The 20,167-nt window shown below is 29.1% G+C and overlaps 1 protein-coding gene across 2 annotated transcripts in view; it reads right to left on the reverse strand.

The window, feature by feature from the left end:
- The window catches only part of Sym (symplekin), a 24,530-nt gene extending 5,069 nt beyond the window's left edge, over positions 1 to 19,461 (reverse strand). Inside the window, exons 1-16 of one of the 2 annotated variants that reach the window (XM_014433245.3) lie at positions 18,792 to 19,461; positions 17,572 to 17,768; positions 17,259 to 17,492; positions 17,014 to 17,169; positions 16,789 to 16,937; positions 16,298 to 16,452; positions 15,306 to 15,497; positions 14,558 to 14,728; positions 13,418 to 13,576; positions 13,194 to 13,335; positions 11,689 to 11,899; positions 10,155 to 10,341; positions 9,665 to 9,906; positions 8,052 to 8,230; positions 7,804 to 7,964; positions 936 to 1,065 (exon numbers count right to left, since the gene is read on the reverse strand). In XM_014433245.3, the coding sequence (XP_014288731.1) occupies positions 936 to 1,065; positions 7,804 to 7,964; positions 8,052 to 8,230; positions 9,665 to 9,906; positions 10,155 to 10,341; positions 11,689 to 11,899; positions 13,194 to 13,335; positions 13,418 to 13,576; positions 14,558 to 14,728; positions 15,306 to 15,497; positions 16,298 to 16,452; positions 16,789 to 16,937; positions 17,014 to 17,169; positions 17,259 to 17,492; positions 17,572 to 17,768; positions 18,792 to 18,887 (2,761 nt within the window). In that variant the 5' untranslated portion in view covers positions 18,888 to 19,461. Of the gene's footprint in view, positions 1 to 935; positions 1,066 to 4,380; positions 4,581 to 7,803; positions 7,965 to 8,051; positions 8,231 to 9,664; positions 9,907 to 10,154; positions 10,342 to 11,688; positions 11,900 to 13,193; positions 13,336 to 13,417; positions 13,577 to 14,557; positions 14,729 to 15,305; positions 15,498 to 16,297; positions 16,453 to 16,788; positions 16,938 to 17,013; positions 17,170 to 17,258; positions 17,493 to 17,571; positions 17,769 to 18,791 lie in introns of those variants that run through there. The other variant, XM_014433246.3, reaches the window with a different exon arrangement.
- Between the last annotated feature and the right edge of the window lie 706 nt (positions 19,462 to 20,167).

Here is a 20,167-nt window from a genome sequence, read left to right on the forward strand (position 1 = left end):
GTGTCAATACAACCTCCTCTCTGCGGTTGCCGCGACTGGAGCTGCTCCATGCCTTCACATTTTTCTTGATCGCCTTCAATTTATTTACAATTCGCTAGCTGGCCCGCCACAAGATCTCCCTAGCAGCCTAACTATCGATGATGGATGCCAAGCTATAACTGAAGCTATACTCACAGCTGCAGAAACTTCAATCCCACAAAGCCTGGGCTGCCTCAAAAGGCCGCCTGTTCCCTGGTTCAACAATGATTGTAAGAAAGCTATACAACTTCGAAGAAAGGCTTTCAAGAAATTTTAAAAAAATATGATTATGGAGAATCTAGTTGAATATAAAAAACAAAAGGCTATATGTAGAAGAATTATAAATGAAAGAAAAAAGGAATCTTGGAAATCATTTAACGAGTCCATTAACTCTTCTACACCATTTAAAGTCGTATGGGATAAAATAAGGAAAATAAAAGGAACTAGAGCAGCTTGCAGATATACTCTAGCTAGTGAAGGGAAATTGTGCGACGATCCAGATTTAATAAGTAATATATTCGCGGGATATTATTCTAAAGTTAAATATATGTGCTTTACTAATATATTAAACCATAACTATATCTGTTATACATTTTTGTTTAGATTTCAAATATTTATGGATGTAACTAATTAATTAATAAAACTTTTTCATGTAAGTTTTATGGTAGATTAACATTTAAAAAACAAAACAAATTAATACACAAACAATTCATTGAGATTTGTTACTGTCATTGTCTCTTAAAAATACAACTATTTATTTATACTCTTAAGTTACTAAAGCTAAAGAAAGCATTAACAATATTCGGCTCAATGAGACCATCATTTTGTAATCATTCCCATCGTTATAGTCTCTCTGGATTAAAAAATATTCTCATACATTCCCAATACAACTAATAAAAAATTAAATTTTTAATTACCTTTAATAACAGTTTTTAGTTCACATTTTGAAGGATCTATCAAGTGCAAAGCTGTAAGAAGTTCAGCAGGGGTTATTGGAGAAGAATGACCGGTAGCATCAGCCTGTGTACCTAGCAGCCTATTGAAAACCTAGAAAACAATTCAATTTTAAATTAGAAATTAAAATAATGTAGATAATAAATATCATTGAAACCATTGATTACATTAAACTTCACCACAAATAAGTCAATCAGTAAACAAATGGCTCTTATTTAATTCAAAAAATATTCTTGATACATAAGCCTTCAACACCGTTATTCTGCTGGAGCAGTATACAATAAAGTAGACCCAATGAGCAGACTAATGCTGGAGAAATTTCGTACTTCCTCCCTGTTTAGTGGTTGGCAAGGATATGTTTTTAAAACAGTTCAAATGTAGCAGCACAATGGTATTCTTGAGAATTAATAGTATTTTTTCTAACAGCTAGAAAAAGAACGACTTCAGTTTAAAGAATCTAAAGTGGACTAACATATCTAATGTCGACTCACTATTGTCAAACCCTTGTCTACTTATTTTATGTCTGCAGGCCAATCCTTAACTGTTTACTAGTCTAATTATTCATCCTTTAATGACTTTTAGAAAATAATAAATACATAAATTGTCTCAGAAAAAAATCTATTAACTGTATATTTAATTAGGTAAATTTTTATATAAAAATTGAACAAATTAGAGTAATAATAGACAATAACATTTTAAAAAAACATAATAAATACAGGATCCATTTGTTAAGTTACTCGAGAAAAAGGAAGCTCTGAAGCAGTATCAGAGGACTGACAACCTTCTCAAAGCCATCACAACTGTTGTCAAGGTTAAAAAAAATTATTACATTTCATCTGCGGTTGAACATCTAAAAAAGTCAATTTTCTAAAAAAAATAAAAAAAGGAGATAACATAAGATAATTAATGTTTCATCCAAAAGTTCTGTTTTAGTAGGCTGAATTTTACTATATTTCTATATTATTATCCTTTTTCTAACAATGGGTTTATGAAATTTCATCTGAAAATTATTTCTAGAAATTTAATAAAGCTTTGTCATACTTCTTTATGTTTTATTTTTCATTTCCTTAAACATTTCGAACTTCTTTGTACATCATCCAGTTTCTAACCTCGTATATCATCTTATTATAGCTACAGTTCTATTTCAATACTTAAGATATTATTATCATCTCCATTATTTCTATTTTGGCATAAACTGTTTTATCTTTTTCTTATTCATATGTAACTTTTATCAACTGATATTTTCAGGATGATTCCTAGTCAATGACTAGAAATTAAGGAGATGATAAAAACAACAAGATGAATATTGAAAGGAATAGAACAATAGCTAAAATTAGATGATGGGCTAGGAAGTCCAAAACATCATTCCAGGGAGTAAAACATAAAGATTTTTATTAAATTTCTAGAAATTATTAACAAATGAAATTAAATTTCTTATTGATTTTTTTAAGGCTGGGCAAAATATAACAAACCAGAAAGTCCTACTATAATTCACGCCCTATTCCAAGCATTGTCTCAAAAGCCAAAAGGAATAACAAATTGTAGAAATTCAATGCAGGTAGACTTCAAGTTACTTACACAACCATGAGCAGTCAGTAAGAACTGTTAAGAAGTAGACTTCTGTAAGGAATTCGTGAGATAAAGAATTCAAGAAGCATTCAGTAATCGAGGCAATTCTTTCAAGCCTATACTTTGATAATTTTTCTAACATTTCATGAATAATTAATTTAATAACTTCACGTAAGTTAAATTCCATCTGGGGTCTATAAAAAGTTCCATTTTTACATAATTTACTAAGATATTAATTATTTTATAGAACCAGATCTTACACATAAAAGTTAACAATTAAAATTTAAATGCACTTCATTAGCATGATTATTTTTCTAATGCATAATTTTTTTTTCTTTTGTTAGTCAATGTATGTAACTGTAATTTATCTATTATATTTTATATTTCTTTTTTAAATATTTTTTTTTGAGTACTGTATTTTCTTTTCCAGAGTTATCTTTACCAAACTCTGGCAACTTTAGCATCCTCTCACACAACAGATCAATTCTGATTCTTAAACATTGGTGCATTGATAAACTAGCATTTTTAAAGAACATAATTAATTAATTAAATAGAATGATTAAGTTATTCATTTTACTCCCATACCCGAAGCATATCCTGTACTTACCTCTATCTTCCAAACCCTTGCTTGCCATAGATAAAGAAGGTATAAAAATGCTTGAGGTATATGGTGCCTATGAACTCAGAAAAAACTGGATCATGGTGTGCAAAAGGTTCTCCACCACTGGCTTCTATCCTAACAACCCGTTCTAACAATTTAAAATATTGTATTTGGATGTATTTTAAAAAGAAACGACATAATAAATAGATCAGACTTACAACTCACCATTCCATTATTTTCATAAGTATGCTTCTTAATTCAATATATATATTCATAGACATACTATCTATTCACTTCATGCTTTAAGGTTTAATCATGCGAGAAGACATCAAAATACAGTTATACATATATGGCTATCAACAATACAATGGATACTTCAGCGACTCAACTTAGTGTATATGTGTGTATAACCAGAATAGATCTTTATAATTATTGGAAATTCAAGGAGGCAAAAAGTTAGAATTTGATCCACCAAAATATAAACCATGTAATCACATAGTTATTTAACCATTTAGAATCAGCACAAGTGTCAATTATATTGTTACTTCATACTAAGTAATAAATAATAGGAGTCAGTTAATGTTTGCAGTTGGTGGTGTTTTATGTTCCCCTGACTCTTGAGGACAGTACACAACCACATGTATACGCACAGAACAAACCAAAGTGATTGCACCGTCACTTCCAATAAACACTGCTACTCCTCTACAAAGATCTTGCAAAAAGTACAAAATAATGAAACAAAAATCTAAAACCTGCCTCGAATGATTCTAGAGTAAGTAACGACTGCTCTGAAGGGATTGGAATCATAAGTGAAGATATATGTAACTGGGTACCCAAAGAATTATACCAGATTCCAGTCCAAGCTTGAATGCTCATGAGCCTCTCTCGTACCTAAGAGTACCCCCACACCAAAGAAATAATCAACAGTGGATGAAATGGGCAAGGAAAACGAATGGAACATAATCTGGAATCTAGAAAACCAATAGAACCTGCTACAAATCATCAATACAATCCAAAACAATAAAAAGTATAACACAGATGTAGATATAAATATTTGTCAAATTAATAATGAATTAAGTATTACTGCAACAAAGTGTTAAAACCAAAGACAGTGGAAAAGGTCGAGATTCACTCCTTCATCATTGCTAATAATATGAATATTTCACCAAACAAAAAATAAAAAACTTTTAAATTATTTAATTATTTTTAATTAAATTTACAAAATTTCATTATAAAAATGAATATTAATAATGTTAAAACTTTATTTGTACACAATGAACATAATACACAAGAAAGTGAATAATTAGACTTCTTGTGAATTCTTGAATATCCATTTGTTTTAATGAGGCCCATCATTTCCATTGACATTACAACCTTAGACCGACAACCTGCTAATCCAAAACAGAGAACCATGTTGAAAGATTCCTTCTGTTTGTCTCTGAAAAAATAACTAATTTTTAACCAAAGAGAACTTAACAACAAAATACTGCATATGAAGGAAAATTATTTCATTGAGAATGTCAACATAATAAAACATTAATAAGTTTATTAAAACTTTTTCGTCGATTTAATTTAATTCTATGACACTTATTAATATACAAAATTATGTTGCTTCCAACTGCTTATCAACCTTTTCCACCATTGTTGGCACCGACAATTAACATTATTGAATAAAAACAATATTTATAGGAAAATCCATTAAAATATTTACCCTTTAAATATTAAAAAAAAAAGAAAAAGAAACATGAAGATTACAGAGGAGAAGGGACGATCATTTATCGTTAAATCAAATTGGATCAACAGTTGATTTAAAATTAGCAAGGTAGTGGTAGCAATGGGAGCGTGGTGGCACCATGGTAAGGCATGATGCTACTAACTCCAAGGACCTGAGTTTGAATCTGGCTGGGCAGAAAATTGTTTTCTGTTACACAGTAGCTGTGAGTCAACACTGTGGGTTCTGGAGCCCTCCTGGGGTCCCACCCAGCCTCATAAATTTGGTACCCTGAATTGGGTAAAAATCTGGCAGTCGAGTATGATTCTGACCAAATCACCTCCCTACACAACCGTTGGTCAATTAACAGTACTTCCTTACAATGTACTGAACCCCTGATCCTTCATGGGTTGTAGCAGTACAGATTTTAATTTTCTTAAGGTAGTACAATATGATATTAGTAGCAACATTAGAAAATATAATGATGTCATCATACGTTATACAATTGTTTAAATCAACCATTGATTATATTCTTTAAGTTCCATAACAGCTTAAATAATTCAAAATATATCCCATTTTTTTGGATACTCTCCAAGTACTCTCAGTTTTCTTCCATTTTAATTAGCGCATTTTGTTTTACACAAGTTATTGTTTTGAAATAATTAAGAGAAAAAGAAAAATTACTTCCAACAGCACAAAATATAAATACAATTTTTACGCTTTGTTTAAAGTAAAAGAGGAAATAATTAAATATTAAATTATTTTGTTATTTTCAAAATTTCTAGAAATTCTTTTATCTTTTTTCTCAATGTACTGTTCATATGTTAATAAAACTACTATAATTACTTTGATGGTCAAAGGTGATAGATATCTATTGCTAAATATTGAGAATTATGGGTTAAAAAGAAATTCAGTTTAATTAAAAACATTTCTGAAACATCAATAACTGGTCATTATCAACTTGGATCTTTTTACCCTGGTAGAGTGATATTGAAGGTAGCCGAAGAAATAATAACAACTAAAAAACCGAACAAATAAAAAATGTGTGGGGTAGTACTCGACCAACACCTCCGAGCACTTACCTCTGACCCATAACAGGCAGAAGTAAAGAACAGGAGATCAAAAGAATCCTAAATTTCAAAGAATATAACACTGACACCAGAGTAAAGTTCTGGTCTTCTCCCATAAAAGACAATCACCCAATGAAATGGCTTGAAAGATACAATGGATAATACATTATCTATTAGGTCATTTTCCATACAGAACTAAGAGAAATATAGGGTTTTTTATATATAATATAAATATACAATAAATGCGGTTTCTGGAACCCTCACCCAACTTAGAACAGCGATTAGCCGAAAATGTAGCACTATAGTTAAATTTGAATAGAAACTGGGTTGATAGACGGATAGAATAATAAGAGAAAATATTGTTTTGTTTCAGAAAGAACAATCAGTCAAAACCCAAAAATATTATATTAACCATACTATTCAATATTTTTCTGAGAGATTTCAAAAATATATTAATAACAGTTTCAACATAGCACTCGTCTAATTGACCTTTAAAAAATCCAGAGATGTAAAACGACTCAACATCTCAACAACAAATTTGTTAATCTGTTTCGTTAGTGAATACTGCATTAAACACAATTAAGGGTAGCAAGTGACAGTGATTAATGCTACCACTTAATCAGTATCCAAAAAACAAAACCACTATCTCATATATCTCACTAATATTCTGATCAAAGTTAGCTCCACCCCAGTATCCGGAGACAATACCTCCTTGGCACTAATTCCAATCCCTAATAACCAAAGCTACATCATTGAGCCCCTCACCTTAAGTTTATCCATTCACCTGCTAAACACAAGATCCCAACCTATCGATCTTTATATCCCTACCCACAGAATTGCCTCCTTTGAAAAATCCTTTGCTGTTCGAGCTACCTCATTTTGAAACTTCTCCAAATCCATCCGTAAAAATTCCTCCTTAACATCATTCAAGCACCAATTATATATCCATCTTCTTGACTATCAAACTTCCATGAACTTGTGAATAATAGAAAACAATATAACATGGATAAATATATATATATATATAATCTTTGTTCATATTTTATTTTATATAAATATTGCAATAGATTTATTTAATTATGTTCAAAATAAGCTAATGTAGTCAGACAAAAGCTGCTAAAATGGTTCCAAATTGGTATTAAAAGGGGACTAAGTGTCCCAGAATAAAGATTGATTTTCATTTCAAATGAATAATAATAAAAATAATCATTCAGCCGAGGGAAATTAGTACTTTCTTTTTCTGTCTTCCTACTGTATACTCGAGTGTTGGAATAAATGGAGTTATATCCATAGAGTCTCAGGATTTTAGTGGAAAAATTTCCACAGGTATGAACCCCATAATTATATTTATAATATACTTAATAGCAATGTAAACAGATGTAACAGCAACTTTTGTTTTAACTTTCATCAAAAAAGATTCTAACAAATGATTAGAATGATGAATAGGGTTATAGTAAAACATTAAAGAACAAGAAAGTACGAAAGAAATGAGATGAAGTTTATGTGCTGAGTAAAGATACAGAAAATAGTATGAAATATAATATGGAATATTGACTAGTTTTTGGTGTGCAGTAGGCCAATCTAGTATCTATATGGGATGAAGGTTCTCTAATAAAAACGCGTGATGTCTAAGAGATTTTTCCTGTTCAATATGATCCAAATATTTACTCAGAAATAAATATTAATAGGAGTCTACCATTTTATTTAATTTAGAGAAAACAAATTAAAAGTTTGGTACATCAGAATTGACCTGACCTCTTGTAAGCAAAGGCTATACCATCTTGAAAAAAAAAGTAAATGATCTTTACAGGAATTGCTAGATGCATTTGTTTCAAGTAATACTGACCAAAAACATAAATTACAAATAAAATTAAAAATACCTCTTTAACAACAACTGGATTCAACTTAATCAGTTTAGGAAGAGCTTCAATAATTTCTCCTTTTTTCAGACCATTCAGCACCGGAATGAGAAAACGTACATCAGAAACTCTTGTTCGATACAATTCTCTAACTCGGTCTACGAGTTCCGCACTAGGAGCAGCTAAAACAAAATATATAATAAAGTACATAATTCAAACAATAAACATTGTCTAAATGGTTTACTTTCAAAGAATAGTTGTTTACTTACACTTGTCAGTCAAAATGTGGATAATGCGTGTAACTAAAGTTTCAGAGCCCTTTGGACATTCCTCAACGAGTTTCAGCAGTTGAGGTGAATCCATACCCATTGCTTTGACTGAATACTCAACAACTCGTAAAATTGTCCTTTTAACATCAGCCTGAGTTTGAATGTAGACTCTAGACAATCTATCGAAAAATATCAACAGTTCAAGAAAAAAAGTTAATGATGAAAACTTCTAAAGTAACAATCTCAAACTAAATTATTTCAACATTGAATATATTGATATAAAATTAAATGAGGTCTGTAGTGGTAGAGATATCGTGTAATAAGGGAGATCATTTTACCATTTTTTGGTATGGTAAAAAAAAAAAACTAATAGGTAAGCATAATACTGCTTTAATCATCATATTTTAACAAAACAAATATTTTCTCAAAATAAGAAGGAGACGGTCCTGGTTGCGGTCAAGAAAAACAAAAAAATGGATTCAACTATATTAATGCCCGTTTTGACCCACACTGTAGCTCTTCATCAGAGCTAAAATAAAAAGATACTGAATAAGTAAGCTAAGTATAAAAGTTACAAGTAAACGAAATACACTTAAAGGTGGAGATATAAAAATATATCCATATAAGCCAACTAACAAACAAAAAAATCAAATTTAAGTTAGTTTGTTAATATGGAAATTCTTTTGAAGATATGGAGGTCTTTTAATACCTCTACCTTAGTATTTATTGTAATTGTCACTTTTATACTCTTACATTAACTTTACCTGCTTATGTTAATATTTTAGCCCTGATAAGGACCTGCAGTGGGAGCCAAAAAATTGGCCATTAATTAATAGTTAAAACAATTTTTTTAAATTTTCTTGACCGTAACCCAAACCATCTCCTTCTAATACATATATTTTCTCAAAATCTGTTGGATCAAGCACTTTCTAATTTTTTGCAAAGTAATATTGACTGTGGATACATATTCTGAGTTTTTTTAAAAAAAAAAAAAGATACATGGTAAGAAATTGGTTTACTTATTAAGTTTAAAATATTTAATTTATTTTTTAATGCATGTAAATATTATTATTTTTCAATGAAGAAAAACCCTAAGTATATGTGCTAAATATGGATATAGATGTTTACAAATTTCGACAACTACTTTCTAAGAAAATGTTCCTTACAAGTCAACACATAAAATTCAGTAAAAACACTAATAACTAAAAAAAAAGTTTTGTATTGTACGAAATTTACATAAAGATGATTGAAATAACATTTCAAATAGTAATTCCAAATCTACAACATCGTGGTTCTAATTATCTTGTTATGTGTTGACAGACACATTAAAACTATTGCAGTAATAATTTTTTTTTTATAAAACGATACTCATATTTATTTAAATTTCCATGCCGCTTGCAACAATATTAGGCAAGGCCCTAAAAAATCAATATCTAGACAGGTTCAGATGAAATACACATATTACAAACTGTTAAAAATAGCAATCAATTCTGCTTTCATATAATTTTTTTTTTAGTTCCATCTACCATTAAAAACAATCCAGTAATCTATACTGGTTTACTTAAAAATAATAAACTAAGAAACTATGTTCGAAAATTAAACAATTTACTTACTCATGAATCAACTCTTGATTGATCGGGAGAAGTGACAAATAAAGATAAAGACAAGCCTTTATTGAATCATCAGTCCAAACTTCAGACAAATGGGGCCTACCCTTATGCAAACCAAAGAGAGCCTCAGGTGGTTTGGTTAACTTGAGAAAACCAAGATAATAAATGGCATACTCTTCAATAACTGTTTGTAGGTCGTCTTTTGGATAAAGATCAACCACATGACCAATAGAGGCTTCTCGAATCTAAAATAAATTCATTTAAAAATTAAATACCCACAATAATGTGATCTACTTATTATATAAGACAAATACTCATTCAGTGTTAAGATAATGAAGCATAAATTGATAGAAATGATCTAAATATAAACTGCACAAACTTCTATACAATTTTCTTTATAAAAATATTTAAAAAAAAACAAAAACAAAAAAAAAACAAAGGAATTATAAGGAATAGATTATTATCTAACATGAATTTTAATACTACAAAATACCTCAGACGCCTGATGAGATGTGTTATCCAAAAGAACATTTAAAAAGTAGAGTTGTTTCATTGGCCTCATGAGGACTAGTTTATAAATAATACTTAACCCTAATGTTTCAGTTGTGCTAAAATTTTTTATTAGGTTAATAACTTCATCTGTTAGGAGAGGCATTTCAAGACAGATTCTTGTTAAAATCCTAAAATAGAATAAAAATAAAAAAATATTTAAAATAAATATTAAATTTATTACATGCAAAAGTATGAAATAAAGTACATGATAAAATAACAATACATGAAATGTCAGCTTAGGTATAAGAATTAAAAAGAAATTACTAACAAAACTTTTTCTAGTATGCTACTCGCTTTTTAGTTTCTTAAAGACCTCTACACACAAGGCAAGATGAAATCGAAGAGAGATAGACTCAAACTGGAAGCTATTCCATCCTGCAATACTTCTAACAAGATTTAGTTGGTATTCGCATAGGAGATGAGATGAAATTGAAGCGAAAGAGACTCGTCATGTGTGTCTTACCCAAGCAATCTTACCTCATGTGCAGCACGTCTAAAGTTTCATTTCCTTCTACATGACATCAGTTTAAAATTAAAAAAAAAAAAAAATTAGAAAACTTTACAAAAAATCTTTATAGAACATTTGAAATTTTATTTAATGGTTAATTTGGTGAATACTGAGAGGACTGAACAACTTTAACAATAATATTCAACATGAGGATTACTGTATTGCTATGATTTCTATGGTTCTTTCTGAATCAATCCATAACATAAAAGATCATGTTTTTTTACAGAAAATCTTAAAATAATATATTTTTTTTAAAACCAAGACGTAATTAACGTTTTCTAACAAAGTTATATATTTCATCACCTTAATGTCAAACAATACTATCTACATATATTCCTCATTATTTGACATTATACTTAATTATCTATATAATGCTCAATAATTTTTCTATTTCCGTAAAATAGCAATGCTATTGTAAAAAGAATGTTATAATTTACCATACTATAATCATGTAAACTTCCACTTACAACTGTCAGAGATATAAACTACAAAATTTATCAAAAGTAGTTTTACCCAACTCCAAAAAAAAATATTTATATATCGTGTTGTTAGATAATAAAGTGACAATGTGATCTCAAGGCTTAGATGAGGGAATGATTAAAATGCAGTTGCACTATAGGATATAGAAACAAAATAGGCATCATATTGTAAATAAATTATTTTATTTTATACATTCTTGTTATGTGGAACTTCTAGCCTTGACATTTTATAAATCATGAACTGATATAAACTAATCAAAATTATTATTCAAAATTAGAATTTGAAGTTTAATGAATATCAAGTTTGATACAATTAGGCTAAGATAAATCGCAACTGAGTGCATGACTGACTTAGTCAAAATATAATTAAAATCCCTTGGAAAAAAAGAAGGTTTTTGCAACAGAATATGAACTATTGCTAAATAAAATTAATTGAGGAAATGTAATAGAAAAATAATTTTTGTTGTTTTAAACAAATAGTAACTTACACATCACGCTCTTTGAGTTCCTTATTCCTAATTATTCCATTCATAATGGTAGTCACAAGGGTATCATATTGTAATTCATTAAATTTAGTCTCATCCGTCTGACTTGGAGGCCTCTTAGTGAACCCTTGCATATAACTATACTCTTCATAGATCCAAGCAAGAGCAAGATTAATTTGATTTCTTATATCACCCATAATAAAATTCAGAATTGCTAAAAATGAAAGCAGGCAATTATTACAAAATTCAGGATAAAAATATATAAGATTTGTAAAGAAACTTGAAACAATAGTTGATACAATTCTTTCACTTGTATTTCTCAAGTATTGAACATAAAAAAAGCATTGTGATCAGTTAAAATATTTTTTTCTAAATCTTCATTTAAATTACTTCAAAAAAGTTATCTTTAATTCTGATATTATAGCTTCCCATTCTTTAGAACTCTTTCACAACTGAACTGTTTAAAAATAAAACTTCAGGGGCATGCAATTTATTGTGCCGAGAGTTTAAATATATAAATTAAATTTGCTAATTTTCTTTAAATTTCTAAGATATGACAAAGAAAAACTACCTAGAATTATATATAGTGAAACCTCTATATAGTGGACGCAATAAGTGAACGTGATACATGAAAGAAATAATAATTTTATCAGTTAAGCAGAGATATACATTAAGAAGAGGGAATATAAAAATAACACAAAAATATAACAATAGAATAATGTACATATCACTGCTTAAGCTGCGACACCTTGTAAGTCCAAAAAAATCAATAACACAATTTTTTTATATTTAAAAAAAAATTAACACATTATTCTAGTAACACCTTTCAACCAACTTTTTACAGGATGCGTATAAATAATTTCTTTTAAAACTTTCAAAAGTGTAGATAAGGGATAAAATTTGTGTCCATGAACAGAGTAGAAGGGTTTGGTAACAGAGAGATTGAAATACATTAAATTTGTATCTTGTTGGCCAGAACCTCAATAAAATTGTCCATTAAGATGGACAATTGTATATGTATATGTTTCACTATAGTTCATTAAAATGAAAAATGATAACAATTTACTTGAGTTATTATATTTCAAAAGATCAAAATTTGAGTAGCAATAACCCTGCCATATTCAAGAATCTTGGCATTCTTCACAACTTAATGATATTTATTCCTAAAAACTTTATCAAAACCAGGTTCAGCAATTTAAAAGATAAAGAGATCCTCAGAAATATAAAATGACAATAAAAAAAATATATACGTAACAAATAAATTAAAAATCACTGAGGAAATAAAGTGAAACTTGGAACGATAATAATTAGTCTAAACAAGCAGATCGTAAAAGCACAGATCACATATTTTATTGTTAAAATTAAAACCTAATTTAATTTATTTTATTCGAGCCAATGTAAATTTAGTATACTTGAACACTATTTTATGAAAACAAAGTCTCATTTTATTTAGTTCTGTGAAATTGGATTCTGCCGTGTTAATAGCTAATTTTTCAGTAGATACTTACTCTGCTTAACTTTCTGACCGAATGAAGCAGCAAATGAAGCCAAAATTTTAGACCTCACTCTGCTCACTCCTCCTGTTATCGCACTCTCCTCTGATGACAATATCCTTTGAACAGCTCCGACTTGTAAGAACTCCCGCATATCCTAAAATGAATTAAGAAAAAACATATTTATTTAAAGTTAAACAAAAGGTTTTTTTTTTTATTTAATATAAAAAAGATCTTACAGTGGACATGGGTTTATACATTTCTTGTTTAAAAGTCCTACTAGCAAGCAGTGTTTTAGAATTTGCATTAGAGTTATCCTCTTCAGGACCAACATTTTCATCAGGAACAGTGCTGTTTCCTACTCCGTTTTCTTCTTCTTCATCATCTTCAATTGTCCTCTGAAAATTAAAAAGGTTATTTTTTATAAATTTTCAGTACAATAACTAAAATCTTTCTTAGATATGTCTTAAATCTCAGAAATGCCAATACAAGTAGCATTACAAAATATATATCAAAAAGAATTATAGCTTCTTGCCTCATTAGAAACTTCTATCAGGCAAAATATACACATAAATTTAAGAACATCCTATTGAAAAAATGAAGGAACAAAGACCATAAAAAAATAGGATTGTAATTTAAAGCTTAAAATACTAAGTAGAGCCTGCTGAGGCCTACAGTAAAAAGATTAAGTGTTATGGAGAAACCAGTTAAAGCAACTTAAACCTGCAAGACAGGGTTACCTTAAGGGATTTGATAGGATTTAGCACGACAGTAGACAGGGTTACCTTAAGGTATTTAACAGGAGTTACCATGACAGTAGCAGTCACAACTCAATACAATTACTTAGGCTTTCAAATCCTTTTTTAACAACCCTTGCAACCTTCGAAACTTTTTGTTGTACAGTCAAAGGTTAAATACCTGGTTCCTCCATTATATAAAAAAAAAAAAAATCCAGGAATTCTCACTGGATAAAATCTTGTGAATCCTTATTTCATGACAGCTACTATAGGGAACGTAAACAAAGTCATATCAAAATCTAAAATTATAGGAATGATCAGTCAGCAAATTCAGAAGACTAGTGGAACAGAGGAGTAGGACCTTAAGTGATATCGGACAGTGATATCCTAGGCAGATATGGTTTCTCGCAATGGATGTTTTTATATCTCTGATCATTAACTTAATGAAACCGTAAAAACTTAAAGAGATAATAAAATTTTACTGGACTGTTTTAAAATAGTTAATATTCAGGAGAAGTCAAAATCTAATACATTAAAAGGATTCATTACAATATAAAATTTTAACATCAATATAAATCGAACAAGCATAACACGATTTTAACAAAAAGCTCAACAATAAAATTTTATAACAGGTCAAAATACCAGAACAGGTTTCTGCGTTTTTGCTATAGTAGCACCGGGCCCAAGACCAGCTGCATTAAGCTGAGTCGCTAATAGCCTAGCCACATGCTTGATTTGGGCTTGTGTGCCGGCAGCAGCAATTGGAGTGTAGGTTGCATTAAAAACAGATGGCATTGTCTCTGGGAGATGATTCTGAAAAATCAAAAATTAAATTAAATAAAGAACACATAACACCATAATAATAATCCAGTGAAAAAATTCATTGCTTCACAAACTAGCTCTCTGATTATGAACAAAATTAGATATTATATATTCCCCACAATGATATAAATAAATTTAAATATTTTAACTTATCTTTATTTATACAGAATGCAGGATAAAAATTCATCACAGGAAAAATTAAAAAAAAAAATGTTAAACAATATCATAAATTTAAGGGAAAAAATCCACATTTATGAATTCATAAATGACTGCATAGAGGATATTGCATAGGCATATAACAATCTTCATAATCAAAAATACTGAGAACAATTAGAATTCACAAAATCAGAACAACTTTTATGAAAATAAAGTTAAATAGTAGAAATATGATGGAGAATGAGTGCACAGACTTATAGGTATATATATATATATATATATATATATATATATATATATATATATATATAGGTTTGTACTCAAATTCAATAATAGTAAAAGGAGAGGAAAAAAATATTTTCATAGGCACCATATTCCATAAGCAAAATAATAAATATATCTATTGTTATACCATTGCCATAATAACTAAGTTGGCAGCCAATTCAGGTGTGAGCCTTTCTGTAATAAATGTTTCTGTAATATCAATTGCAGACTCATTCATTGATAGGTCTTCTTCTAATCTAACTTTTTTAGCAGGAGCTGATGAAGCAGTTTTTTTAGAACGTTTTCTACCTTCTTCAAGTTTGGGATATGCTTTCATAACCTAGACAAGAAAAAAACAACTGTTAAATAAAATATAAGAATTGTAAAATAGAATATACAAAAAACATAACATCATTCTTAATAGTATCTATGCTACTTTTCCATTCTTTTTCTCATTTATGAGAAATAACTCTATTAGTCTTTTCTAACATATAGATGAAAATAACAATTACTGAGCACTTTTCAGATTTATATTTTTGGATTCCTCACTACTAAAGGTAGGGGAGCTTAGTACTCATCTAAGGACTAAAATAAAATTATGTTCCCAGAATCAAAAACTGTCACTTCTATTCTACATTTTACATATCAAAGAAAAAAAAAATTTACTGTGGCTGTCAGTTGCTCAGACAGTTGAATTGTTGAAGTCAAATTTCTGATAAGCATAATTTATCAATCCATTGATCCAATTTTGATGAAATTTTCAGGGATTGAGCAGGTTGGTTACCTAATTGGTTCCATTTTAACTTTATTAAATTAAGTTCACTACTTTCACTTATGCAAACGTATTTTCGTAGGCAACTATATTTTTAAAATGACTCATCCAAGTTGGTCCAATATTTACAAATATTTACTGACACTTTATAAATAACTATTTTTTTTTGTAAACATTATAACTATGTAAATAAATATAAATATAAATAGAAGCGAAAAAACAATATGAAGCTTAATCATTAGGAACTCTGACAATAAAATAAAGCATTCAGTTATACTCGATCTTCTATCACAAAAACAAATTGATTGATATTTACAAACAGATTGATATTAAAAAAAAAAAAATGCAGTGATATTAGAAGAACATACCTCGTGCGTTGTTGCTCCCAAATCAGTAAGTAAGGTAGTAATATTCATTTGAAATTCAGACGCTGATGGGTGCTTCAAGAGATTTAGCAAATTAACTTTTAAATGCTTTCTAACTGAATTAACCTGAGATGTAGATAATGTAGGAGGTAGGTTCACTAAAAAAGAAAAAAATAAGTTTATAAAATTAGGAAAACTAAATAATAAAAAAATGTATATATTCCATTCATACATAATTTTAGGGTGTGTGTGTATATATATATATATACACAACTGAAAAATACAAAATATATACAATACAAAATATATATATGCATACATATATACACATACAATATATGTATATATATTATATAAATATCAAGATTACAGCTACTATAAGGGAATACATGCTGTATGAATTATAAATTTTTAAAAAGATAATTTGAAATATTCCCAATAGCAGCATTTTATTCAATATAGTAATAAAACTGAAAAAATTAAAATGAACCTACTGTGCAAAGTTTCCAATGCTGCAACTACTTTACCCATGAAATTTGGGCGAAGCTTAGCAATAGTTGTCAAAGAGCCCATACAAGCCATCAGATTGGCACTGCTGATATGAGGTGAACCATGAAATTTTAACATAAGATCAAAAACAGTCCTAGAAAACAAAAAGAGGTTTTTATTAACAACTAATTTTAACAAAATATATTCTAGCAAGATAATCAGATACATACATTGCCTCTTCTTCCAATTTTCTTCTCCTGGCAACTTTTAAAGTTAAAGGAACATCTTCAAGAGAAAAATCATTAGTTCTATTAGTACTGTCTGGTTCACGATAAGTCTGAAGTAAAACTATCATTTCCAAAAATTTAACTATTTGTGTCCTCAATCTATAACAAATAACCATGTAAATTATGATAGCTTCAATGATGTATTGAGTAGATGAAGTAAATTAAAGGATATAAGGAAGAAAATTTACCCATCATTATCACTGTCCACCATGTTGATAATAAAAGCTTTGATATTAACTAGAATTGACCAAACTGTTTGCATTTGTTCATTCACAGATTGTGCTTTTGAAAGCCACATGAGTGTATGACGATATAGTTGTGTTACACACTGCACCACACGTTTCTGCACCCTAGGAGCAGTATCTTGTACAAGTGATTGGATATTTCCGATAATCTGAGGCAAGATTTCGGAATTACGTTTGCTAAAAAGAATTTTGAAAATTAATTAAAAAGACCAAAAACAACAATAAAACCAACAACAAATGATAAATTGATACTTACAAGGCTTCTTCAATAAAACCAACCACAAATCTTCGAACCTCAGCATTCCTGTCACTTTGAAACCCAACAATATCAGGAAGGAATCTCTCAAGAAAATCTGGGCCACTACTAAGGATTAATGCCTGGATTTTCTGCAGTTTCTCAAGTTTTTCATTAATTTCGCCAATCATTACAGCTTCATTTATCAAATTAACAATCTACAAATAATTATGAAGTCAATCAGTTCCTCACTTTAAAGCTCAATTTTAACACACATAAGATATACAAGAAAGACTTAAGTAATAAATCAAAGATGTTGTAAATACTCTTATGGCAACAGTAACATAAAAACAAAAAATTGATAAATAAAACAAAAATATCAAGATGAAATTAAAGTTATTAATTTTATAAGAAGTCAGAATATTTGCAAACAAAATTTAAAGATTAATTTTAAGGACCAAAAAATAATAATAAAACCACAATTTATACAGGTAATATAGATGGAAGTACTAAGTGTGGACATTAAAAGATACTACTGATCCTTAAGTAGACTTTCAGGTACCACTGTACAACACAAAATCCAGCGGCAGGAACCATCAAAAATCCCAAACTCCTACTTATATTATCATAACTACTTTAATTAAATCACAGCTGCAGATTTCCGCACACTCAAAAGGAATAATTAAACCCCCCACAAGTTCTTGCTAGCTACTGGAGCTTGTTTTGTACCATTGTACTGATCATCAAACAAATCAGGAACTCAAATTTAATTCAATACTTCGTTCAGAAATTCTATTTATCAGGTCACTCAACAAATCCAAATAAAATTTTCAAAACCATTAGTTCACTTGTTCATCTTTAATATTGGAAACAATGAATAGAAATAAAATGAGCAGACAAATACAATATTTCCATTCCAATATTCCCTAAGAGCATGTAAACATAAAATTTGTTCCAAATTCTTTAAAACAATCACACACATAAAAGGACTTTATACAGCATTAATTTATCAAAAATGTATAAAATAGTAAATAAAAAGTATAATAACATCAATAATATGAATAAATCTAATAAAACAATTAGACACAATACAAGAATACATTCTGCAAATTATCATATTATCATCAATGATAAAAAATTAAAAACTTGATAGATAAAATACCTCAACTCATATTAAATACTAGATATACTGAAAACACTTATAATGCTTTAAAGTAAATTAATCATTTCTTAACACTCACTTCTCGGATTTTGAACCCTTCAGGACCATTTTCATCAAGGAAAAACTGTGCAGCAGCACTTCTTCTAGGATCATCATTGGCATATTGGTTATCCATTGCTTTTAATACCTTTCAAATACACCTAAATCACAGATTGTTTTCTTAAAGTTTCAGTAAAACTCAATTCATAAAAACGTAAACATGAACCATAAAACAAGTGCTCATATGTATTATGGTTTATTCAATTCAGAAATCAACGAATTAGCAAAATGAATCCGTCTAAATCTTAAAAAATATATTTTTCTGGAAAAATATACGTTTTAATCCCATCCCTATCGCATAACAATACTGCTAACTACATTTAACCACTTCCAATAATACAATTTTCTTTATGTATTAAAGGTTTATGTCAATTGAGAGGTAAAAACTTAAAATTATAATAATTATGGAACGTCCTTCTCCTCATAATAATGGCTTGCCTCTCAACAAGCAACGCAACCCATATCGCTTTTTTGTTCCAGCAATGGACGGTCCTAAATACAGAAATATTGGCAGGTACCAGTATAGGTTATAAAAATTCGAGGTTTCTCCAGAGCCGGTAAACAATGGCCAAACAAGCCAGGGTTGCCTTCTTAAACCATTTTCCATTGCTCTAAATTATAGGAATTTCTAAATAATTTCATGAAAAAACGAAATATGTATTAAATTAAATATATTATTAAACTTTAATTGGAAAAATCTATATTAGTTAATTGTTGCATTATATTCCCGTTTTATATTGTATCATGTGTGAGAGATAACTAATGATTAATTAAACAGTTTTTAAACTAAATTAGCCAGCAGAGTTCATAAAGATTTGTATCTATTTTTTAAATAAACACATTTACATTGGCTTAGAAAGTATACATTCCAGACATTTAGTAAGACTAAACCTAAAAATTACATTTTTGTACCTAGCTAAAGTAAGCATGTTTTGGTCCGTTCAAACTTTAATTTTCCTAATATAATAAACTTATACACTATATCGAGGGTCTTCAAAGGGAAATGGGTGCATTTTACACAGGTTTCTAACCCGGAGGTCGCAGCTTTAGTGATATCGATGATATTTTATATAAACGAGATGTTCAAGACTTGATTGGTGTACCCCCTTTCTTCTGAGAGTTTTTAGAATTTTGAAATTAAATTTGATGATTCTTAGTAACAATGAATAAAATTTCTTTTACTAATCAATTCTTCTGAATTTACTGACTTTATAATCAGTTTTTCTCCAGAGCAGTCCGTCATCATAATCTGCCCAGACTATTTTATTCAATATGTAGTTTGATTTTCCGCTCCTATGGTATAAAAATAATTGTTAGCGGTTTATCTTGATTAACGCCTCATGGACGCGACAAATC

Source organism: Halyomorpha halys, unplaced genomic scaffold (genome assembly GCF_000696795.3).
Source record: "Halyomorpha halys isolate HHAL.00 unplaced genomic scaffold, Hhal_1.1 Scaffold1174.1, whole genome shotgun sequence".
NCBI lineage: Eukaryota > Metazoa > Arthropoda > Insecta > Hemiptera > Pentatomidae > Halyomorpha > Halyomorpha halys.